Consider the following 25,087-nt stretch of genomic DNA (forward strand, 5'->3'; position numbering starts at 1 on the left):
TAAGAGATTTAATGATCAAGCGATAGCTCCAGTTTTCCCCCCTACATTATAAAATCATAATAAGTTTTAATGAGAATCAGAATGGAAAATAAAACTATAATAACCTATTTATGTCTGAACTTTCAGATACAACTTAAGATACATTTCAAACCTTTTTCATATTGTATGTGTAAGGTTAGGAATTAATGAACTTTCTTAGGTTTCTTTGGATGGTGATATAATAGTGATTCTAAAATTTTCTCAGGTGGTGGAATGTCTGGAATCCCTGTGCTACTGTTGTTTTTATGTGGAATACTACAATATTGATATACTTTGAAAAAAACTGGAATTCTGTGTCAAATCAAGTGGCATCTTACATGAACATTCAGTATTGATAAGTGACGGCAAATGCAAAGGTTAAGGACATTTTGAGAAAAATCTTCTATTTAATTTTTCCCCAACACCTTGGGAAAAGATGAAAAGACCAGCAGCAGAAAATTTTGTTTTGTTGGTGGGATGTCAGTGTTCCCTGTTGAAGAGCCCTGGTGTATAAAATGTATCCTGGGCCTTACTTGTTCCCGTGCTCTAGTGACGTATTGGGTTTGCAGTGAGCAGCAAGTATATATAAATAGGAATGGCTGTCCTCTTTGGGTTTTTTTTTGTTTGTTTTCTCACTGATGTGTGCTAGAACTCTTCCTCGGGTCAGGAAGCTGCCGAAGCTGCTGGCAGTGGAAATGGAAGTGCTGACATAATGTAACACAGAAGGCAGTGCTCTTTCCCAATAAAATAACCATTTAAAAATTTTTTTCTTGATTCTCGACTAGTCAACCTATTGAGATATACAAAAAATAATTTGTCTCTGTCATCTGCTAGCAGGCCATGTTACAAATGGAGAATAAAGAAGCAAATAGACAAGATCTGGAAAAGAAATGAAAAGTATTTGCACAAACTATACTTACAACTTTGCTTTATTAAAAGCCAGTTTATTATGACTACTCTTAACATTTCTTTTGAAGTTAAAAAATCTCTAAAGTAGATAATGATTTCCATGCATAGTTATTTCCATATTTTCATTAGGTTTTTTAAATTTAAATTTATGTAAGTTATTTGGATTTTTATTTATTGAAAATCAGATTTCATGATTCTCACTCCAGTTGTCTCAGTGGATTTGGTTTTTTATTTGCCTGCTGTTGCTTATTAGTTTTGAATGGTGATATTACTTATACACAGTGAAATGCACAGGTATTGACTGTATAATTTATTAAGATTTGATAAATATGCTCATGTGGCTGTCAGCCCAGGTATAGGGAAAGAGCATTTCCACCCCGAACCTTTCCCTGCTCCAGTAGCTTTGCTGTTGGCTGTGGCCTGTGGGATGAAGGGAGCTAGGCCAGAGATGAACTGTAGTGATTCTGTGTAGTAGCCAGCATAGTGATAATGTTACTTTCATCAGAAGGCTCAGAGTAATGGACCTGAAAAGCAGGAAAAAGAAGGTGTTATCCAGAACTTCAAGAGAACTCTCTCAAAGAAAGAAAAGAAGGAGAAAAAGAAGAGAGAAAAGGAAGCAATGAGACAGGCATCTGATAAAGATGATAGACCTTTCCAAGGGCATGACATGTAAGTTAATTTGGGTGTACTCTGGCTTCTGTGTCGGGGTTTGTTGCTGACAGTATGCGTTGTCTCTCTACTTGCTAATCTGGTTAACAACATTGTTTTTCCTGAGCAGACCGTGGATGTCAGTGTTTCCTTCTTCTTCACCTGGCTTTGCCTTTCATTTCTGCTTTTCTGGTCCTTAAGGCAGCAGTGGTTTCTTATGTACCTCACATGTGCTTAACTATGATCAGAGATTGTCCAGACCAGCGAGAAGGGCAGCTGTTCCCTTTGAGGTTCAAATGCACCATCTAGTTCACTCCAGCCTGACCACCTCCCATTCCTTATTTGTTCCCCCCAGCCCGTGCTACATGTACTTCCCTGGGTAAAAACATTGGAGTTTCTGACCTCAGAGCCGAGGGAATAAGGGAAACCATTGCATTTTCATTATAACAGAAAAGAGACATTAGAAGAAATTAGCCTTTTCCTCCCATATGTGGGAGTCTTCAGATCTGAAGTAGCTTTGTCAGTTTTCAGTTTAGTTAGTTCATTTAATTACCCATATGCTTAGGGCTCTCACTTGCCTTGGCGTTACTGCACAGTAGTCTATACACTACTTTTCTGTTGCTGAAGTAACAGGCAATCATTTAGAAAGTGAGAATCTGTGGACTTGCCAGTAGGGGAGTCCTACTAGGGGAAGAGGGGTCACCTGTCATCCCATGAGCCAAAGACGGCCGTAGTTCGTTTTTGCTGCACAAAATACATGCTTCATATATTTATGTAGAGTTTTTAAATAGAAATACAATCACTGTCTTTTAAAACTAGAACGTTCCACATGACATTTTTCCACTTACATGTATGTGTATATACATATACTTCATATTTCAAATAACTATATACTTGCAAATATATATTCACAAAAAACATATTCAGTAATTTAAATGACTGTGAAGTATTCTGTGTATATTTTTTCCATAATTTGGTAGCCGGCCCTCTCTGTGCACTTGTAGGTGGGTTACAGGCGTTGGGTACTGTGAGTAACCGCCCAGTGAGCGCTTGTTCCGCAGCTTCAGGGAGCCACCTGGCTGTTCCCTTAGGACCTCTCTGAGAGGGGTGGCGTGGTGCCGGCCTGATGCTTCCTTGCCAGATCATCCTTAGAAAAGTCGTCCCCAGCCCTCTCATGTCCTCGTACACTGTTGGGTTTTACAGAGCAGTGTACTATCTCCACAGCATGTAGTACTATCTTGAATAAATCGAATTTATTTTATCATTAACAAGGTAAGAGTCTTTCTACATGTTTGTTAACTATTTAAATTCTTCTGTTGTGATGACCTCTTCAAGTCTTTTTCATTTTTGATTGATTCTGTGTTCTGTATGTGTTGAGGATATTAACCCTTTTTCAGTGAATGATGTTTGTTGTTGAGTGGAATTGGAGCACATTTTAGGTTCACAGTGGATTTAGGTATTAATCTGTTAGGCAGTGGTGCCTGTGGAATGAACATGAACTCTCGAGTATAGTATTACGTAGGAAAGCTCTGTTGAGTGTAGTAGTTAGACGAGAGAAAGAATTTGTGTTCAATATATTGCTTATATATGAAAAATACAAAGAAGAATTGAAAGCTTATGCTACAGTTTGTTTTATCAATTCAAATTATGGGGTGATCTGTTATTTCTGTTAAGAAAACTAGCTACTTAAAATGAGTTAAGTTGCTCAACTCGATTGACTCAAAGCTTGGCTGATTTTTAATTAAATTATTTTCGTGATTAAGAATATCACTTAAAGTATTGTTATCAAACGTCAAGTTTATCAATCTTAATATTTAATATTCAACTCATCATTCTGTACAATTGACTCCTCACCTTAGGAACCACTGGAGCAATTTCCTTTTGAAAATTTAGCTTCAAGTAAGTGAACACTGGTAAATCTTTTAGTTAAAAAATCATGCCGTTTGAGTTCTTCAAGATTTACTATACTATTAAGACAGACTTTTACTAAATTAAAGTATATTCAGTCTTTCTTGTAGTTGGAATGTTGTGTCACTCATTTGATCTGTTTTAGGATAACAGTGGTGGACATTACTGAAATTGTAATTTATGCATTTGCCTTTAGCTTTATTAATATACAATAATTAAATTACATAAACTCACTATAAAATTTTAACTAGGAATATTTGCTTAGTTCAGTCTTAGTTTGTATCGAGAGAAACTTTATTCTTTATCCACGGTAATTAGCGCATGGTAAATAGTACATGACAGACCTATGTGGGTACAGATGTAGCCCCGAAACATCTGCCATTTTGATTTTTGTACAATTACAATGTAACTTCTACTACAAAATTTAAAAAATTTTGCTGGTGTCTTTTTTCTTACAGTGAGAATTCTCGGCTGGCTGCTGAGGTTTACAAAGACATGCCTGAGACCAGCTTTACCAGAACGATTTCTAACCCCGAGGTGGTTATGAAACGACGCAGGCAGCAGAAACTGGAGAAGAGAATGCAGGAATTTCGGAGCTCAGATGGGCGACCTGATTCAGGTCCATGTTTCCGGTTGTTTTCTGTTACATTTGTTGTAGAGGGCACTGCTTAGTTACACTTCTTACTGAATCAGGAGGCCTTGCTTTAGTTAAGTTAATGCGTGATCCGGCCTGTTAACAGAGGTGTATCCTATATGTCTGGTGCAAAAGCTGTGTTGGCTTAAGTGTAAGTTCTGTTCACGGAGAGATGTGTCTAGTTACATAATTTCACCCTGGATGGCTCTTCTTTTGTTAATTCTGGAAAATTTCAAATATATACAGAAGAAGAGAGAAAGATACAAGGAACTCCCATGTACTTACTATGAAGCTTTCATAATTAATAACTCATATTTCATCTTTCACATATGTTGGCTGCCATTCCTATTTTGAAGCAAACCCCAAATTTCTCATTATTTCATTCGTAAGTATTTTGATATATTTTCCTGTAAGGTAAAGTTTCTTCAAAAACAAAACAAACCACAGGATCATTATCACGTACAAAACAATTGAGAATTCCTTAATGTCAAATACGGAGTCGTTCAGATTTTCCTCATTGTGTCAGATAATTCTTGATCTCAGTTGGTTAATATGTCTTTTTGTGTCTTTCATTCTAGAATCCCCATTGCTTGCTTTTCTTTTACCTCCCAGTTTGCTTAATCCTCGGTCTGGTTTAGAGAAAAACTAGGTGGCTTTGTAGATTTTGCTGACTATAATATATCCTGTGGTGCCGTTTACCATTTTTTCCTCCTGTTTCTCCATTTCCTTGATTAGATAGAGGTACAGGTTTGGGTTTGGGGGGGTTGGAAAGGGTGGGACAGAAATACTTACCTTGGTATCATATAGGTGAGCAATGGTTTGGAAAAAATTTTAATGGATTTAGAACTTCTCAGTGTATCATCTGTTACAGTTATTGTCCTTCTGGTTCTTGATGTATCACTTTGAGCAAGTGTGTGTGTGCGGGGGGCTCTTCCAGCTGGCAGTCGCATCTTTGACATGTCCCCAGTGGTCCTGGAGAGCTTTCCTGTGTGAAGAGGTCTGTCCTAGGCGCCCCTTGTGCATTGCCTGCCCCAGACTAGGAATCCCGTGCCTTTTGAAGGGGTAGGCATCTGGTTGCCACACGTGCACGTAGCTGCTTGCTTTTGCTTCGAAGCCCACTGAGTGGACAGAGCTAGGAAATGCCTTTTTATTACTACTTTGGTTTTAGAAAATCGGGGTATCATTTTTTCTTTCAATAATTTTTTTTCTTCCTAACAACAACCTAATTATTTGCTTTTTCCTATAATACATAGTAATAATATCAAAATAAATATAATGCTAATACAGTAGTAGTACTAACAACATAATACTGAAAATATTTTAAGCTTTTTGTGAAATTTTTGTTTGTGAATATATCCACAAGGATACACTGTCAAATTGTATAATTGATTCCTATCTGTATGGGTGTATACCAATATTGATTTCTAGTTAGGTTTATTTATTTTGCTTTTGATGTTAGAGGTTTGCTTTTTTAAAATCCAGTGTCGTTTAATAGTTTCTAAGTCAAATCTACAAAATGGTGTATTTAGAGAAGTCTGGCTTTTTGTCCCCGTCAGTTCCTTTAATTCATTGGCAGCACTTATATACTTTTGCCCTACCTTGTTTCTCCCATTTACCAGCATATTCTGCAGATTATTCTGTACTTCTGAGGGAAGAGACTTAAAGCACATGACTTTACTACTTGGTCTATAAATTGGTTTTGTATATGTTTAGCTATTTGACATAGAACTTTTATTTATAATTAACCTATAATTGTATTTAGTGAAGACAATACTTGTTATAAAGTTACTAATTATAGTTTTACTTGTGAAAAAATAGTAGCATAATCATTTGAATTTTTTTTAAAAAAAATCATTGTACAAGAGCGCTATATCACTGATCCAGCCTTTCCTAAAAATTTCTGACCTAATCTGTCATCAACTCTGTTGTCCTTTTATGATGTCACTTAGTTTTTTACTAACACAGCTTTTAGTTTTTTAGTTGCTTACGAACTGGGCATCTTCACATTGTATCCTGTACCTTGTTAGCTTACGTACTAGTTTTAGAGTTTCGAATGTTGGGATGGGCAACGTTTCTATAAAGCCTCATTTAAAACAGTGTGGGCTGGGAAGGATTGCTTAGTTGTGGGCCCTTTTCTGGAGTCGAGGCCTGAGTGGCCGGCTGTCACTCCCCATCAGATCGTGTTTCTGACTGTAATCCAGTCCACGCCTGTGGCAGCAGGTTAGACTCATCAACAGGAAGCTGTGTTTACACTCATGTCATGTTCGCGGGAACGGCGTTAGCAGTCTCTTGTGTCGTTATTGGTGAGCTAGTCTGTGCACCTTGGCTCTAAAATACGTGGTCAGTTCACCTTGCCACCCTGACAATTTGTCCATGATCTCCTTGCTTCGGAGCTTTTGCAGCATGTTATGTTTCAGTGGGTGTTCCATGCCAGGCAGCCGCTAGTTGCGACGTAAGCTGCCCCCCAAAACTTACTTGCCACCATAGCGTCACCAGTTTATTTTGACGCTCTAAGCCCTTCTAACTGAACCTTCATTATATATTTCATGGGAATTGTGGTATCGGTGACTCAGACCAGGAGAATGAGAGACTTCCTAGTTCCATAAATAATCTATAGATTACTTTTGATACCCAGGTTATTAATTTGCTTATACATCCTGTCTTGTTCAAGGATTTGAAATAACTTACAAACATATGCACTAAAAAGAAAATACCGTGTTTCCCTGAAAATAAGACCGAGCCTGACAATCAGCTCTCATGCATCTTTTGGAGCAAAAATTAATATAAGATCCGGTCTTATTTTACTATTTTACTATATTATGTAATATAAGGCCAGATGTTATATAAATTTTTGCTCCATAAGACGCATTAGAGTTTTTGTCCGGCTCGGTCTTATTTTCGGGGTAACAGGGTAAGGAGGAAAGTGAGAAAATACAATGATAAAGAAGAGGAAAGCTGGTAAACATAGTAGAAAGGACAAGACAAATGCTTATTGATACTTGCCATGTGCTAACCACAGACCGAGCAGAAGGGCTCTGTGTGTCCTAGGAAGGCGTTTGGCGGTGTGACTGAGATGGTAACTTCTTCGTGATTCCTGGAGAAGTATTCATGTGTGGGCTCGGGGTGAGTCAGGATAAAGATGGATAGTGTGGAGGATCAATCTTTGTAAGTAACTTAAAGTATTGTAAAAAGTATGTTTCTAATGTGGATTAGGACACACCATTTCTATGATTTAAGATAAAACAGGAAACCCTCTGCGTGTCCCTTCAGGCCAGGCTCCCAGACACCCATATTTATTTTATCACCATTGGGGGTGCTTTGATGAAAAAGTTTGGTATGATCTGTTAATAAGCTGCTGAAGAGTTTTACGCTGGGGATTTAGAAAGCCTAAGCTTCAAGTCTTGAGAGACTACTGTGGAAGCAGCATGGAGGATGGGCTTGAAGGGATTGTGGGTGAAGGAGGCGCCCGCTGTGAGTCCTGCTCAGTCTCTGGACTCAGGCACGGACGGTGGGCCGTCAGTCGAGAAAGCATGGAAGGCTATGTGAGGTGAATGGCCAGGAACTGCTACCAGACTGGTTTTCCCGAGGAGGGAGCATTCAGGATGACGCCTGCGTTCAGTTGGGAGATGCTGATGGGCTGTGGAAGGAAAGAACCTTGGGAGTGGGAGCCAGTTTCATTCACGCGTGTCGTGGGAGGTGCTGGCGTCTGGGGTCTCGTCCCGAGTACGGGTCAGCAGTCAGATGCAGAGAGGTTGGGGAGGGATCTGTGGTCAGCAGGAAGGTTACGGGTAACACGGACAGTTAAGGAGGCCGTTGTCGAGGAGGCAAAGGAGACAACTCCAGAGAATTAGATCGGAGACATGGCAGGACATCCGAGAAGCAGAGCTGTCTATTGAAGGGGACGGTTGGGGCGGAAGGAAACCCGAGCAACTAGATTATGTTAGCAGAATAGCTGTCTATGGTAAATATTAAGGAAGTCAAATATAAGTTAAAGTGTTTCATTTTTAATAAATATCTTGGAAAATACAGCTTTATAACCTACTGTAGCAATTAACTTAGCTATTAGTCTGGTAAAGATTATGATAGCTGGTCTGTTACTTCCCTGTCCCCTTAGCCCATGGTTGGTTCCCCAAGATCTGATGATGTAACTTACACATACTTGTCTAACTCACTCCACAGCTGATCAGACATCGTAACTTGTAACACTCTTTGGTGCTGGAGTTTGTGTTTTTAATACTCAGGTGTATTATATTCACTCTGTGATATCTTCAAAGTAGAATTGACCCCAAAATGCCCAATTAATTGATTTGCGGTCATGGTTTTTTTATTGCGGGGACTTGCATGAACAGAATCGTGAGAGACTTAGGGAGTCTGTCGTGCTTGTGCCTCATTGTTTCCATGGACGGCCTTGGGAGCAGCAGAGCCTTCCGACATGGACCCTAGTGTCCTGTGAGCTTCCGTTGGCTCATGTGCAGATGGGGATGAGGATCATAACCCCCCCAAAATGAGAACCGGGACATATTTATACAAATAGATTTTAGTCCATAGCAGGAGTTTGTAAATGTTAGCGTCTATTCTCTCTCTCCTTCCTTAGCAAATTGGGAAGTATGTATCTTTGTTATGACAGTTCCATGGTGTTATGCTCCTAAACTAAACACCTTTTCAATCAGATTGTATTCATTTATTGCTCTTTTTTTAAATCAAAATGCCGTAACACTCATTATACTAAAACCAAGTCAAGTTTTAAATAGATGTTCTAAAACATTCGAATAGATGATAAAAGTAATACCATCCAATAGCTGAATTCATTTGGCCACATAAGTATGAATTTTACAGCTATATCATCATGATGTGACTTTTAGAAAAAGTGCCACTCAAAATAAAATTATCTGTAGGAACCATACTGATTTCTTCAATGATGGTCTGATAAATCCTTGAATGTTTTCAGACGAAATAGTCTTTCCTCCTCTATGGTCTGTCCCTTTGGGATTGCAGAGCGCTTGTCTAGGCTTTGAACAGATGTGAATTTTAGAAAAATGGTTTCTGACCATTTGCACTTCTCTGTAGCCGTCGAGATGGGGGTACAAGTCCATCGCTTCAGCTTTTAAAGCAGAAGGTCGAGTTGGCTCTGTGCTTGTCGCACATGTAAAGCACATAGGTGTTATCTCAGCCTACAAAATTGTTTCTGCTGATTCTCCTGCGCATGTTTTTCTTACCGATTACTTCACATCTGTGTTTGGAAGGGGAGTGTAATTAATACGGATGCATGCATTTCAGGGTGGCGGCTCCCTGCTGGCCTGTTGTCCCTCTGCCGCCACTCCTCTCCTGGATGCCGCCACTCCTCTCCTGGAAGCCAGCGTCCCCGGGGCATTTTACCCCCCTCCCCACACACGCTCTGGCCCCTCCCTCACACGTAGCTGTACACACACACCTGAAAGCTTCCCGGTGCTTCCTCCGTGCACTGCAGGACACCTCATCGCAGGGTCTTGGTCTCAGCCAGTGTCTGCCTGCGCCTCCCTGTTCGCACCTCAGCCTGCGCGCCCTGGCCGGCGACCACAGCCGGACTTCCCCAGTCGCGGCTGGACTGGCACTTGCTAGTCCTGTGCCTAGAAAGCTCTTTAGGTGTCACGCAGCCACAGCTGCTTGTCGTTCAGGGATCATGACAGATGGTGGTTCTTCAGAGAAGCCTTTACCAGCCATCCAAGGTAGGATGCTTGTATTTTTCAGCATGGACCACTGTCTTCAATTTTATTTGTGTTCCTGTTGGTCTCCTCCCCCAGCACCCCACAACTAGAATGTAAACTGTTTGAAGGCAGGGTCACTGACTTAGTCATTGCTGTGTCCTCAGCGGTGGACAGTGGAGCCCTCGAGCTGCGGGAGTTTTCACACGGTCAGATGTGTTGACAGCCTGGCCCCTGGTCTGAATCAGCTACAATACTAATGTGGACTGGCTGGTTCTTAAAAGACCAACATTATTTCCCTGTGAGTCAAGTGGTCAGAATGCAATTTGTGTCAGACTTGTTGAAAAAGAGAATATAAGAAATATTCAGTAGCCAGAATAACTGCATTAGAATTAAGAGGCAAGGAGTCATGGAAATTTAGAATGTGCTTCAGGAGATCCGCAGCTCTCTTAGTCTAGCCTTTTAAGTTGCAGATAAGAAAGGAGAAAGCTTACCCCAGGTCACATGCAGTAGAGGGGATGTGAGGTCTTGCTTCACTTCCCTGGTATTCTTACAGCTGTACTTACAGTGTTAGGGCTTATAAATCTCAGATCATAGGTGGAAAGCAAATTATGATACCAAAAGTGACAATACTATACGAACTCTGACAATTAAGGTCACGAACTTGTTGCAACAATGTTGCTAACCTTTTTTGATATCAGAGGGATTATTCATTATGAATTTGTACCAACTGGACAGTTAACTAAGTTTACTGCTTGGAAGTGGTGAAAAGACTGCAGGAAAAAGTTAGACGACCTGAACGTTTCGCCAGTAGTTCTCGGCTCTTACATCACGACAATGCACCAGCTCACATTGCTCTGTCTATGAGGGAGTTTTTAGCCAGTAAACAAATACCAGTATTGGAACACCCTCCCTACTCACCTGATCTGGCCCCCGATGACTTCTTTCTTTACCCGAAGATAAAGGAAATATTGAAAGGAAGACGTTTTGATGACATTCAGGACGTCAAGGGTAATACTATGACAGCTCTGATGGCCATTCCAGAAACAGAGTTCCAAAATTGCTTTGAAGTGTGGACTGAGTGCTGGCGTCGGTCCATAGCTTCCCAAGGGGAGTACATGGAAAGGGACCGTAGTGATATTTAGCAGAGGTGTGTAGCACGTCTTCTAGGATGAGTTTCACGAACTTAATTGTCCAGCTCGTACACATACCATAGGATTCCATCAAACTGTGTATACAAACAAAAAAGAAAACCTCAGGATATCCACATCACTCTGCTCTGGTTGATTTTTTTTTTTTTTTTTTTTTTTAATTGGGGAAGGGGAACAGGACTTCATTGGGGAACAGTGTGTACTTCCAGGACTTTTTTTTTTTTCCCCCCAAGTCAAGTTGTTGTCCTTTCGATCTTAGTTGTGGAGTTCAGCTCCAGGTCCAGTTGCCGTTGCTAGTTGCAGGGGGTGCAGCCCACCATCCCTTGCGGGAGTCGAACCAGCAACCTTGTGGTTGAGAGGACGCGTTCCAACCAACTGAGCCATCCGGGAGCTCAGCGGCAGCTCAGCTCAAGGTGCTGTGTTCAATCTTAGTTGCAGGGGGCGGAGCCCACCATCCCTTGCAGGACTCGAGGAATTGAACTGGCAGCCTTGTGGTTGAGAGCCCACTGGCCCATGTGGGAATCGAACCGGCAGCCTTCGGTGTTAGGAGCACGGAGCTCTAACCGCCTGAGCCACCGGGCTGGCCCTGCTCTGGTTGATTTTTCCCAATGTAGTCCCCAGCCAGAAGTGCCATGCTGGTACACATTGCCTGGAGGGAAAAATGAGCCCTGTCCTGTACTGTCAGGTGCTTGCGGGACATCTTAGGATTCGAGCACCTTAGGTCTCCTGGCGCCTAGCTCAGTTTTTTAAATTGGACTTACTCAGTGGGGTTAATATTTAACTTTACCAGGGTTTTTAAGTTTCAGATAGATGATCAGGAAGTAGAGAAAATGGTGAAATAAGTACATAACCATGTACGAGTATATGTAAGGAAAGGGGAAAGCAGTTGAAGAAAGAGCAGTACTGTCAACAGATTCTAGAGTTTCTTCCTTTTTTCATCCATTTCCCATAGTGGTAGTCAGTTCATCATTATGCACACTTCTTCGTCTGGAAGAGAGGACAGAAGTAGTCTTTGTCACACGGGATGCCCACTGGAGCAAAGTGTCACGAGATGAACAGGTTGCTGCTGATGTATGCCATGTAACGGGAAGGGACGATGGTGTTGTGTACACCCATCTTTGCCTGCACTGCAGCTGAAACTTAGCTGTCTTTTTCTTAGGTGATGGAAACGGTTAGTGGGTAAATAAAGTTGTGCTCAAAGACATCTCGTGTTTTTCAGGTGGGACACTGAGGATTTATGCAGATAGTTTAAAACCAAATATCCCCTACAAGACCATCTTGCTGTCTACTACGGACCCTGCGGACTTTGCAGTGGCCGAAGCTTTGGAGAAGTACGGTCTGGAAAAAGAAAACCCTAAGGATTACTGTATTGCCCGGGTAAGCGACTTTCGGGTAAACCACTGTGGAGTTGGTACCGGACGATAACTGTTAACATTTTGATACATATCATTCCAGTTGTTATTTTGCATATCTAGGTAACTTTATTTTAGTAAAATCTGCTTTAATGATGTGTTCTTACGGCTTTTACTAAGATATGTCATGAAGATTCAACTTTTAAGTAAATTTCAATTTGCTATTCAGAATTAATCAGCATTTGGATGATATGGTTCATAGCCATCCATAATTTCTTGTAGATAAAAAGTACCTCTTAGCGTATGTAAATCTATTAAATAATAATCCGTTCCACCACGTTGCATTTGAGATGATAAGTAAGAATGAACTTTGTAACATTTTTTCCTTTCAGTAACTCGGCCTCCTTTTACAGATGAAAACCAGAGAAGGAAAGAACGCCTCAGTCAGGGTCCGGAGGCTGTGAAAGCCTTTTTTGGGCTTTTAGTGATGGTCCCTTTGAGGTCATTTGATGATTTCGTTTGAGGCTCTCCTGGTTTTGGTTTTCTGTTCGGTTTTGTCCTTGCCATTTCTTTTGCAGGCTTAGGTGGTACAAATCAAGAGCTGATTATTATTTTAACTTTGAGTTCGAAATTCTTTGTTTTCTTGGCTTGCCATCTCGATATAAATTATGTAATATGTAGCTCTGTCATATTCATCGATTATTTTATCTATTCTGATTAATTATTTAATAAATATTTAAGTTTCCCTTATTTGTTAGGTACTATGCTGGGGCAGAAAAATAAGAGCTGCCTTCAAAAGAGCTTATAATAAAGGGAGATGGTGAGGACAGAATGAGAAATACAAACAGGGAGCTTTTACATTAGAATGGAGGTTGGAGAAGGCTTCCTAGGGGAGTGTGGGTAGATGAGTGATTGTTAGCTAGACGTGAGAGTTGGGGATTGGGCCTTTTAGTCCCACGGGATCACGGAAACGTGAAGTTCGTGGCCTAGTTGGAGAACTCTGAGTACGTGACCAAGACACTCAAGATGAGTGAACGTCAAATCCTGAAGTAGAATGTGTTCTAAGCCAAAGATACGAAATTTAATACAAAAAGCTATGCAGAAAAATTGATTACATAAGGGTGTGTTATAATAAACTTTGTAAAGGTAATTTGAAGTAATATAGACAGAAATGATAGTTCTATAGAAGAGTCTAATCCATTTGGTGTATGAGCAGATGACAGTTGGGTGGTAAGAGCTATTAAGATAACGTTACTACATTAAGTGTAGGTTGAAAATGAAGTTTCGATGCTGAGGACTTGTCTGCGTGTATTTTCTATAACCCTGTTTTGGTTCGTGTTAATACTAAACTAGAATAAAGGCAGAGTAAAGTTAAGAAATTACCATTTAAGCATTACACATTGTCCTTCCACATAAAAGTTTGTTTGAAAAAAACACAAAAGCCCAGATTAGTTCTTTTGGGAGCCAGAGAGAGAGGCAGGTGAATAAAAACTGCCCAAACTGACTAAGCTTTTTATTGGAAACTATTTTCCTTCACTTTTGTTGGTGGTTTAGTGAGAATTGTTGACAGTGTTTGATCAGTTTGATTTTACAGTGACTTCTTTACCCAAAAACAATAAATTCTTTCTTTTAAATACACTAATTAACTTTTTAGGGATATCAATTAATTACTTTTGTCCTTTTAGGTTATGCTTCCTCCTGGAGCCCAGCATTCTGATGAAAAAGGTGCTAAAGAAATTATACTTGATGATGATGAGTGTCCTTTACAAATCTTCAGGGAATGGCCAGGTGACAAAGGTAAAGAGTAATTTCATTTGTTAAAGAATTTCTTCTCTGACACGTTAACACCAGTTGCTGAATTTATCAGAGGAGGTGCAAGAGTGTGCATGGTGGTGGTTTGCTGTGCAGTTTTTTGCATCCTTCTTAGACTTGCTTGATGGCTCCCAGGCGGTCCCCTTTCTCCGAGGGCCACACCCAGCTTGTGTGTCGCGTGTAGACCTGGGACAGACTGTCACACTGCAGTGGAGAGAGGAGCATGTCCTAAAGAAGCCAGACTTTCCCCCTGTGTCAGCACGTGAAAGAACATGTTATCTGTCCACAGGGTCCTTCCTGTGCTGACCAGATGAACTGGGTGCTGTTTGCACAGATGTGTTACTCTAGGGAGGATAACCTACCACCCTAAAGATTGTCCAGTCACTTAGTTCAAGAAGGAGTCCAGACTTAAACCACTGTTCAACCCATTTCCTCTCTTTCAAAGCAGTGGAAGTTTAGAGCTATGTTTTTGATGAAATACAGTTTTCTTGGTTTCAGATGTACATTCCAAGCTAACTGTTGCTCAGTAGAAAGCCTTGGTCCTAATAAAGACATAAAGATGTATGGCCAATCAATCCGGTCAGTACTGGATATAGACGGGTAGTTTTAGAAGTACAGCTTGTTTAGTACTTTTTCTAGACAGTGTTAAGTAACTTAATTAATGTCAAATTCCTTTGAATTCTGAGTTAATTCAATTGAATTAAATAAAAAATCAGATCAACTAAAATGTATTTGTGTGTGCATGTGTTATATGTGTGTGTGTGAACGTATTGATCATAGGGTTACCAATAGAAATGTTCATTTATTCTTAAACTGATGTGTTCTTTTTCAAGCATGGAATGTAAAATAACCTTCACAAGTTGCTAGCTAGAGTTTTTCAGAACCCATCCAGAGACAACTATTTCCTCTATTGAGTAAAAATATGAAGTGGCTAAGCTTTCGCACAGTTACTTCTAGGGAGATGTTTTAACTGAATTACATTTTCTTGGTCAGTCTGACTAGTTGACTCCAGTCAGCCAGCGGTCTACACTAATGTGAGTCTGCTTCATAATTTACAATGTTACTGCTTTAGGGATTTTAGTCTTTCAATTGAAGAGGAGGCCACCAGACTACATCCCAAAGAAAACGAAGAAGCATGTGGACGGGAAGCCAGTGAAGGGCAAGGACAGAGCCGAGGGGTCCGGCTACGGCTCTGCACTTCCACCTGAAAAGCTGCCTTACCTGGTAGAGTTAAGCCCAGGTGAGGACTGTAGAAATGATTATTTTTTAGCTTTAAATGTTTATACTTTCTAATGAATTTTATTTAAGTGGTCTTTCTGGTGGCCCACACCTTTTTTACACCATTTATTTAAAAAAAATTCAAAGTAACCCTCATGAGGTGACATTTATTTCAAAAAACCAAAACCTTAAGGTCATAAGATACATACTTTCATGCATAAAAACAAAGTTCACATAGACAGAAATGAATATTGAAAAAAGTTAAAACAGTGAATATAGAAATTGAAGGAGAGGTTTAATCTATTTCCTTTAAATTCCCGCCCCCCTCTCCCCCCCGTCCCAAATAACCTTGTAAAATATAGAATCTCCTGAAAATGACAAACTGAAACGCCCTCCTCTTCGGGCAGATTTAATAGAGGCAAGTGTGTATGTATGAACAGTTTCGGAAAAGAAGTCCTGTTAAATTTAACAGTGCATTTGAGAAATACACCTGTAACAGGAAGGATATTTGTTTGGTTTTAAAGTGATCATAGACTAAGTTTATTTCGTGTTAGTCCTCAATTTTGCTTGTAGAGCTCTCTTAAGCCCAAGCTGTTGTTACAAGTGAGCTGCCAGATAGAGAAATGCATCCTGGGCATTCTTAAAGGACTATTTTATACACACGCGTCTCTGTGTACTGTATACACCCGCATATGTGTGATGGGTGTGGCGGCGCATTTGCTTATTGTTCAGCTAAACTACATCCTTTCTCATTTATTTGATTAAAATGGGAATATGTGACCTGGATTATAATGCTATGAGAATAGACTCTTGCACCCTGCCATGCAGAACTGCTTTTAAATAAAGCTCAATTCGTAATTACAGAAAAAGTTAGCTAAAGACCAAACTGCATATGTAGGTAATCTATGGTTCTTTTGGCAGGAATTATGTTACTCTCTCCTTTGATTCTTGTTTGTTTGTTTCTATTTGCAAGATTCTACCTACTGATTAGATAAGGTCCAGTTCGGTTTTATATGGGTACAGGAAACACTGTTACTCTTCCCGACGCTGTGGATCCCACACAGGGTGAGACGCTGCAGGTGGTGGTTTTTATAGTGATTACGTCTGAGGGCTTTGAGTCTGTCAGCTGTTTGTGAGGAGTGTGTTAGTGTGGCTGAAAAGTGCATGGAAGCGTTAGGTTTCTCGTTAGGTTTGCAAACATGTCCCAGGATTACAGTGTCTGGACTGTGTAGCGCATGTTGGTACCTGGTCGTCAGAGGTGCCGAGTAGCAACTGAAAGACAGCCATTTGCTTTTGAACTTTAAAATTTTTTAAGGTCTTTGGACATCGGATCTATTCTTTAAAATTTTGCATTACATGCTGAAAACTGATGATTATTTTCTCCAGACCAAAATTTTTGAGGATTTAGGAGTATTATATTAGTTCAGAGAGAACTGATAAATAGTAGCCGACATAGACAATTGCTGCTGCCTTCAGGTGAGTCTCACACTGAGAGCCATCAGTGGGATGCAGTGTGATGAGTCCCAGGGGCCATGTGCAGCGGGCTTCCCTCCTGACAACGTGGGTATTGCTGGGTATTGTCACCTGTTCCCCAGATGCCTAGAATCACATCTGCTCCCGCTGTGCAAAGGGCAGCAGGTAGTTGTGGCAGGCCTGAGTGCCGGGCCACCGGCTGACACCAAAGCCATGTCTCTCTAAGTTTTCATGATTAACTGAGCGTAGTCAGCGTGCTGAATGAAATTGACTCATTTTCCACTGATGGGCAAATGATACTGAAAAATGCTGACTTGTGGTGAACGGATGTGACTGGTTTTCCACTGCCCAGGGTCTCAGTTGGGCCGAGGTCCTGGAGTTGTACGCTGGACGTTTCTGAGATGCGGGTGCATGCTTACACTGCCTTGTAGAGATGGGGATACAAATCATTTTATTCTCTGCTTTGGATTTGACTGTGTCCTTTCCACAGAGAGAACAGCCGAGTGGGGTGGCGGTCCCTACACGACTGCTTACCCGCCTCTCCTGCTGCTTGGTGACTCACCTGCTGTCTCAGTGTTTTCCTTAACAGTCCGCACTGGTTTCTAGGACACGCTGCCCAGAGCACCTGCCCTCACAGTTGTGAGAGCTGGCGGCGTGGGGCCCACGCTCCGTCCTCCGCGAGGTGTCCCACTGCAGCTCACTCTCTCCTGTCTCTCCTTCCCTCTCCGCGTGCTCTGCGTGGCCTCTGTCCTGCTGACGCTGCCTTCACCTGGGTCCTGTGCATGTGTTGAACCCCAGGGAGAAGGAATCACTTTGCCTACTACAGCTCTCACACTTCCGAAGGTAACGCTATGCTTCCTACTACGTCATTAGCTAGAGCACGGCCGGCCCGGCCGGGCACATGCGTGCTGCCACCAAAGCGCTGGTGCATTCGTTTTGGAACTGATGTAAAGAACTCGCCGTAAGAAATGTACTGTCTAGAATTCTAGTCTTTTCTGCTAAGTGGTCCGTATCCAGAACTCATTTAATTTAAAAGAAGCTTATTTTGCAGAAACGTCCAGCTCCTTTATTTTAGGCTGTCTTAAGTGAGAACTTGGACCAAAAAAGGGAGAGAGCTGTTTTCCTGACCTTCCCCTCCTCCACGCAAAAAGGTCAGGAAGAGGGAAGAAGAAGGAGAGGAGGGGGCAGGGACCGAAGAGAGGAGGAGAATGTTGGGGGTGGGAAGGCAGGCAGATGAGGGGGGCTGCTTGTTGACCACTGTCCGGTGATCTAGTGACAGTGGGTGGTGGGAAGAACTGTCCCAAACCAGAGGCCATGTGTCTGAGACTCCTAAAGGGGGACAGAACAAGCCATGCACTTGGAATTCACTCCTGGGTATGCTTTTTTCGTAGGGAACTGTTAAGCTTTCATCACGGCCAGGTTTCAGATCCTTCTCAGGGTTCTCCGTCCTCCTGGTTGGTGCTCGTTTCTTCGTGTTAGTAAAGCTGCCCTTTACTTGGAATATGTTTCTCACATTTTGTTCATCTCAGTCTTTCTCATCTGAAATAGTACGGCTAGTTGTTGGCTTTCTGGAAACACTTCTTTTTGTCTGTTTTCATATTCAAAGTGTTATTTTTTTTTTACATGTTGAATATAACAAATACTTTCCCATGATATATAAAGTTTACTATATAAGATTGACTTACATAGTTGCATTTTCTCCAAACCGATCATACAGATTTTCATTGGATATTAACCAAACTTGGAGTTTGGGGTTTTTAAAATATAAACAAGTGATATTTATTACCTATTTTGATATTCATATATACATAGTCTAAGACATGTTTTTATTTTATTCCCGAAGAGGATTCTTTAATGTTTTCATGTGCTTGTTAACTTTGTAATGTAAAATAATGGAACAATAGGGAGAAAAATGCATTTCCTTTTATCTGGTGTGTAAAATGCATGGAATAAAGTCATTAATGTTCACCAAAGTGTTCATACTTTTTATGCCAGTTCTATTCCAGGAGAGTTTGTTTTATTTCCCAGTGGAGTTACTTAGAATATGCTGTAAGATACGTTTCAATAAGCTTCAAAATTTTTTGATAGTTTATCTGTTGTGTTCATTCACTACAATGTAAGCTCTGTGAGAGTGTGAATTTCTTCTCAATTTCTCACGTTTGTCTCAAGCACCCAGCACGGTGCCTGGGCCATGGGAAGCTCTTCAGTCAGCATTCTGTGCATGGACTGAGTCCCTCCTGCCCTCTCCTCCTAAATGGTGCTGCAGAAGGAAACATGTAGCGCCACGGTCTGACTACCAGAGATTCATTCTGGGAAGCAACGGAAGGCAGAAGCAGAATTGAATGCACCGAATTGACGTAGAGTGAAAACAAGTGCCCTTTGAAACTTGTTCTTAGGCAATGTTCATAATGGGCTACTTCCCCGTAAGGTTAGAATATTAAAGAAGACTTTCTGTTACATCTCAGTTTAAAAGAAAAATAAAGCTGGCACATAAGCTGCAGGACAGTGTGAGCAGTAATTTAGGGGTGCCAGGGTTGGCGAATAGAGTTCAGGAGACCTGATAAATCTGAATTTCAGGTAAAACACCAATTTTTTAGTGTAAGTATGTCCCAAAGATTGCATTTGACTGAGTGTCATATATTTCCTTTGACTACCCTAAATAGTATTCTAACGTGTGTGCTGTGTGTGTGTGTGTGTGAGAGAGAGAGAGAGAGAAAGAGAGAGAGAGAGAGAAAGCAGAATATGTGTATCCAGTTGTTTAATTATATATGCATAAAATAGATATTGAAAGATTTGCTTCTGGTGGGAGAGAACTAGACAAGAGAGGCATGGAAGGGAAGGATACTTTTCACTGTATACTTTTTGTGCCTTTTAAATTTTGAACCATGTGAATATGTTACATATTTTTCAGACAAAATTATAAAATTAAAAACATTCTGGTTGAAGTACTATTACTGTATGTGGTGGTGTTACTTAGATTTATCTCTACTTCTAAAGTGCCGCAGATTTGCTCTAGTTATCTAACGGGAAGAAGGGGGCTCAGCACTTTGGGCAGAAATTGACTTTTTGTAGGTTACCTGTTGAGGAAGGGGAGAAAATTGAAGATTTGTGCTTTAGGACAGAATTTTACTGCCTGTGAGATAATCATTGTACTTTTAGTAAGGAGATAGTAATGGACTAGAGGAAAGATACCAGTTATTTGAACATGACCTGCCTCCATCTCCCTTTTCTATCCTTCCCCGAACTCAAACCAGACACCATTTTATCTGCTAAATCCCGTGGCCCCTGTTGAGCTTATTCAAAGTGTATCTATGCATTCTGTTATTACTGTGAGTTAGTAAGAAGAGGGGCTGGGAAGACTTCTGGTTCTAGTCCATGTGTTGATAGCAGAACAGTAAGGAAGGAGAGACTGGGAAAAAGGTGGTGTTTCTCCCTTTCTTTTTATGGTTCTAAATCTGTTGCTGTAAATGATGATGTAGAAAAGCATGACTCACAAGGTTCCTTTCAGAAGCATTCAGAAAAGTGTTCATGTGACCTTTTCTTTTTCCCCTAAACACAGGTTTTTCATGTTCTTGTATTTTTAACTTTGTATTGAAATAATTATTCTTGATCACTTATTTGCTTCCTTTATAATTCATTTGGGTAATTTCTGTGTGACCACCTTGTATTATGCTATTTTCTTCATTTTTAGTTAATAATTATTCACTGTTAATACATTAAATCTTTGAGTACGTACCATGGACCAGAGCCTGTGCTGAGTGCCAGGAGAAAGGTTGTTTTCTCCAAGCCTAGCCTCTGAGGAGCTCAGAGGTGGGGGAGGCAAGCAGATAGAAAGTTGGGCGAGATAAAGTGGTCCTTGGAGCTGTGGGGGATGAGAGGGACACACAGCCCTTCTCGACCCTGAGTGTCACGAGGACTGCTGGTGATGTTGACGGCCAGCAGGCCACACGGGACATGGGCAGAGGGCATGGGTCTAGCAGGTCTGGCAGGGAACAACCCGTGTCCAATAAAATTGTTTCAAAAATGCTTGTTACCGCCATATACGATAAGGATACTCCAGCACCCTGTGAAGTGACACAGTGAAGCAATTTCTTCGTGCATGTTTAGACATCGGTGTCTCAAATACTACTTCAGTTTCTTCTTACCTTCACCCAGATTTCACAGGTTTCAGATATATTTCAGAAACAAAATTTTATTAGAATGTGACTACGTATATTCTAGCAGAATTGCATACTCATGGTGTCTTGTCTGCGAGTTCAGGCCACACCACAGCTAAGAGATTTTAGCAGTCCCGAGCCCTTGTACACTCTGGATGTTTAACTTCTGGAGCGCTCTTGGCTTACTTAGGTTCCTGATCCAGTGACGAGCGATTTTAACTGGCAGCCTGGTCATGATTTTGAAGGTTTTGAAGGTTACTAAGTAGTTAGCACAGACGCCAGGTAGGCTGTGCTCCTTCTAAGGAGACTTGTGTAGCATATGCGCTAACGAGGCTGACTGCCACGGCTCAGATTGGGTCATGATTCACCGATCGCCTCGTAGGTTAACAGCTCTGAAATCAGAGTAAGTCTTCGACTGGCATCATCCTGTATTACATGGAACATGGCGGGTGAGAAGGGAATAAACATATCTGGGTATAAACGAGACACATCTCGGCAGTGTTTCTGCTTCCTCTTCCTCCCCCCCTTTCCCTTCCCAAGTCATCTTGATCATAGAAATAATTGCACAGGGAAATTTAAATTCTTGCACCAGTTCACCGAGGTGTAAAATGACAGACACAAAAGCCGGTCTCCCTGTCTGTCCCTCACCGCGGCTCTGGTCCGCGGAGCTGAGCACCTTCACAGTAAGTAGGGTCCTCGGGAGCCAGTGTCAGCAGTGGGCATTGCATCACTTAGGGACGTTTTTCAGAAGGTGCAGGCTTGTGTCTCATCCCCAAGGATTTTGGTCCACCAGGTGTGGGGTGAGCCGTGAGGTTGTACATTTTGGAACCTCATCAGTAAGTCAGCTGCCTGCCCCCTCCCTCCCCCCCGCCTTGGTACTGTGTGCCCTGCGGTGGCAGGTTTGCCATAGGGAGGGGCTGCTCTGAAGAAGGTGGTCCCTGTGTCTTTGGTGATCTTTATGTGCCTACAGACTTGTTCCTTAGAATCAGTAACAAAAATCTAGGGCTGTGGGGTAGAGAACAATTGCTTTTTACGTGGTAAGAAAATGTTGGTATGAATGACAGTTGTAGCACCTTAAATTACATTAAACGGAAGCTGACATGTTTATGTCTTAATTGGAATTTTCTGATTCCAATTAGTTAAATTGCATGATATAAATTTGGAGGGAACTGTGGTGTTGCTTCTAAGATAACCTTGTGTTTGCTTGCTTTGTTTCAAATAACATGATAAGAACATTGCACTTTGCCCACGAAGCTGTTCCTTCTCTTCTCGCAGATGGTTCTGACTCCAGAGATAAGCCGAAGCTGTACCGCCTTCAGTTAAGTGTCACTGAGGTCGGGACAGAGAAGTTTGATGACAATTCCATCCAGGTGCGTACGCCATCGGTGCTGCAGCTCTACACTTCCTTAAGTAGTTGTTACACTTCAGTGGGCAGTAAGTAGCACATGCTAGCAAATGGATGGATGGATAAAAATTAAAGACTTTATATGTTAATGTAAATATCCTGTTCCCTCTGGGTTACTTTTCTTCAGCATGAAAAGAGCAGAGTGTGAGTTTATGTCCACGCCCAACCTCTGGAAACTTGGAGTGGTTATGATATTCCTCTGAGACTGTTTACTTTTCTCCAAAGGATGGTGATAATTTTATAGGTGTGTTTCAGGATGAAGGGAGATTAACGCGCTGAAAACGCCTGTCACTGGTTCTGATACGTACAGTAATAAGTGTTTAGTAAATTTCAGTTAAAATGTTAGCTGAGTTCCCTTCTCAGTTCTTACATAAAACAGCCTAACACGTTCTGTGCATAAGGAAGGTCAGAGTGCATTAGTTCAGCCGAATCTGGCAGACCCTCCCCACTCTGTTCTCGTTGCTCAGGGATGAGATGATGGGTCAGGGTCAGGTCTGCCATCCTTCCCTTTGTAGCACAGCAGAGAGGACAGCGAGGTCGAAATCACTAATCATAATGGTCTATATCGATTAAATTACCTGTTCAGGATGCCCAGATGCTTTTTCATGCAAAGTTGCCATATGCCTTACATCAAGTTAGTGGATGCTAAAAATAAAATGTTCAGTTATTTTGACAGTGTTTATTAGTTTTATACTATTGGTGGAAAGTCCACTAAAAACACCAAAAATCCGTTTATTAGATTACATTTATCAGAAAAGGGGAACTCACAGTTTTAAATTTCTGTTTTTAAATACTGTGTACTTTATGATGGCAGTTTCTTTGCTTTTATTTTATTTTCAGTTGTTTGGTTCAGGAATACAGCCCCATCACTGTGACCTCACGAACATGGATGGAGTTGTCACTGTCACCCCTAGAAGCATGGACGCCGAGACCTACGTGGAAGGACTGCGCATCTCAGAGACGACTGTGCTGCAAAGTGGGATGAAAGTGCAGTTTGGGGCATCGCATGTGTTTAAGTTTGTGGACCCCAGCCAGGACCACGCTCTGGCCAGACGACCTGCGGAGGGAGGCCTGACCGTGAAGGGGCCCCGACAGAAACCTGGGTAACTAACGATGGCGTCAACTCGGACAACTGGAGTGTGTTTCCATTATTCTTAAAGTATTCTGAGTCAGGCACTGATCGCGTGCTTTCTCATTTTTTATTTTGTTTTGATTTTTAAAAATTCCAAGTGGGTTAGTGGTCCTGTTTCTTGTCGATTTGGTTGGTTTCAGAGGGGAGAAAGATAGAAAGGTCTTGACTTAACACTGGAAGTTGTGGCTGGTTTTTAAATTATTCTAAAATTTTGTTTTTATTTAATACTTTAAAATAATATTTGTTCCTCCGTGAAGAATTGTGGTGTTCCATATAATGATTCTATGTTACTAAGAGTTTTTGCTGAGGTGGGGTTTTTTTTCAGTTACTGATAAGGAAGCACGTTAAGGCCTGTAAGGAATTCAGAATATTTTAGCTCCACCTAGTGCCTTTCTGAGAACTTGCAATGAGGGCCTGTACTGGAAACCAACCTTACTGACTGTCTAGTAAGATACTTTCCTTTTTGTGCTGATAAGAAAGAATACACTGTTAAGCTACTTGGTTGTCCATTTCGCAGGTTGGAAAACCTGTTTAAAGCAACAACCAAAAAGTACGCTGAATTAGATGCACTGCCCCGAGAGCACACGCAAGCAGCATGTGGGTGGTCTGCTCTGTGTCTCCCTCCCGTGTTTTGTCCTGTGACCTACCTCGTCCTGATCGTCCAGAGCTTATACTTTGGGCCAGGTGTGAATTTTCAGTGTCTTCCGGTTGGTCTTTTGACAGTTTATCGGCATTATAAATTCTACTTTGACTGTTCTTGGGGGGTTATCAGTGAACTGCGACTCTTCCCATTCTTTGCCCATTTTGAATCCTGACGAAGGGTACCAGGCAGCTGGTATGTTAAGACGTAGTGTCTTTCTCCAAGAAGAACACTAGCGGGTCATCATGCATATTCATGTAGGAAAACTGAGCACTGGTAGTTCCGTGGGCTTTTCAGATGTTCAGAACCTCTCTCCTTGAGCCCCAAGTCTCGGCAAGTGACCGTACCTTTTAGTTCCCAAAGAAAACCAGCACCATGTGCCTTTACTGTCTGCTGTTCCACAACCGCCGTTTCTGTCTGCGCGCGTTCCTGCTGTAAACTGGTGTGCATCTGAACTCCTCCTTCCATTCTGTGTCTGGGAGTGCCCTCATTTTTTGTTCCTTCCTCAAGGTTCTGTTTGTTTATCACCCAGTCGCCTTCCTGCCCCTGGGCATGACCTTGAGGTAGGCTCTTTACTTCAGCAGGTAGTCATAGCGCTGCTTCCTTTCCCAGCAGATGTCTTAACAGGTAAGGTGTGCCTGCTTTCCACGTACTCATAGGATGTTTCACCTAAAGAAACGATCAGGTGAAACAGTTTCTTCTGCTGTGCTGCATGTTGGCTTTCCACAGCACCTCCTGTTACTGCCTCTTCTTCGCAATTGTTTCTGCGTTTATATCATGTTCATTTTGATGGTGTTAATGATGAGATAGATGCTCGCATCTATTTCTGTGCCTAAGCACTACTGCGCGACATCTGCCCACTGTGACCGTCAGTCCTTCAGATTTGCTCTCTGGTGATGTGATAGGAGAAACCGTCCTTGCTGTCGTTTTGCCATCGTGGCTCTTGCTT

At 41.6% G+C, this 25,087-nt stretch overlaps 1 protein-coding gene across 16 annotated transcripts in view; it reads left to right on the forward strand.

The window, feature by feature from the left end:
- AFDN (afadin, adherens junction formation factor) overlaps positions 1 to 25,087 on the forward strand; it is a 131,674-nt gene that overhangs the window by 39,372 nt on the left and 67,215 nt on the right. For 10 of the 16 annotated variants that reach the window (XM_033100448.1, XM_033100443.1, XM_033100450.1 and 7 more), the window contains exons 4-11: positions 1,433 to 1,596; positions 3,942 to 4,102; positions 12,169 to 12,326; positions 13,987 to 14,098; positions 15,186 to 15,353; positions 17,603 to 17,647; positions 22,237 to 22,331; positions 23,207 to 23,469. In XM_033100448.1, coding sequence (XP_032956339.1) covers positions 1,433 to 1,596; positions 3,942 to 4,102; positions 12,169 to 12,326; positions 13,987 to 14,098; positions 15,186 to 15,353; positions 17,603 to 17,647; positions 22,237 to 22,331; positions 23,207 to 23,469 — 1,166 coding nt within the window. The remainder of the gene's footprint in view (positions 1 to 1,432; positions 1,597 to 3,941; positions 4,103 to 12,168; positions 12,327 to 13,986; positions 14,099 to 15,185; positions 15,354 to 17,602; positions 17,648 to 22,236; positions 22,332 to 23,206; positions 23,470 to 25,087) is intronic. The other 6 variants (XM_033100445.1, XM_033100446.1, XM_033100451.1 and 3 more) reach the window with 3 other exon arrangements.

The sequence above is a fragment of the Rhinolophus ferrumequinum genome, assembly GCF_004115265.2.
Source record: "Rhinolophus ferrumequinum isolate MPI-CBG mRhiFer1 chromosome 3 unlocalized genomic scaffold, mRhiFer1_v1.p scaffold_36_arrow_ctg1_4, whole genome shotgun sequence".
Classification (NCBI taxonomy): Eukaryota; Metazoa; Chordata; class Mammalia; order Chiroptera; family Rhinolophidae; genus Rhinolophus; species Rhinolophus ferrumequinum.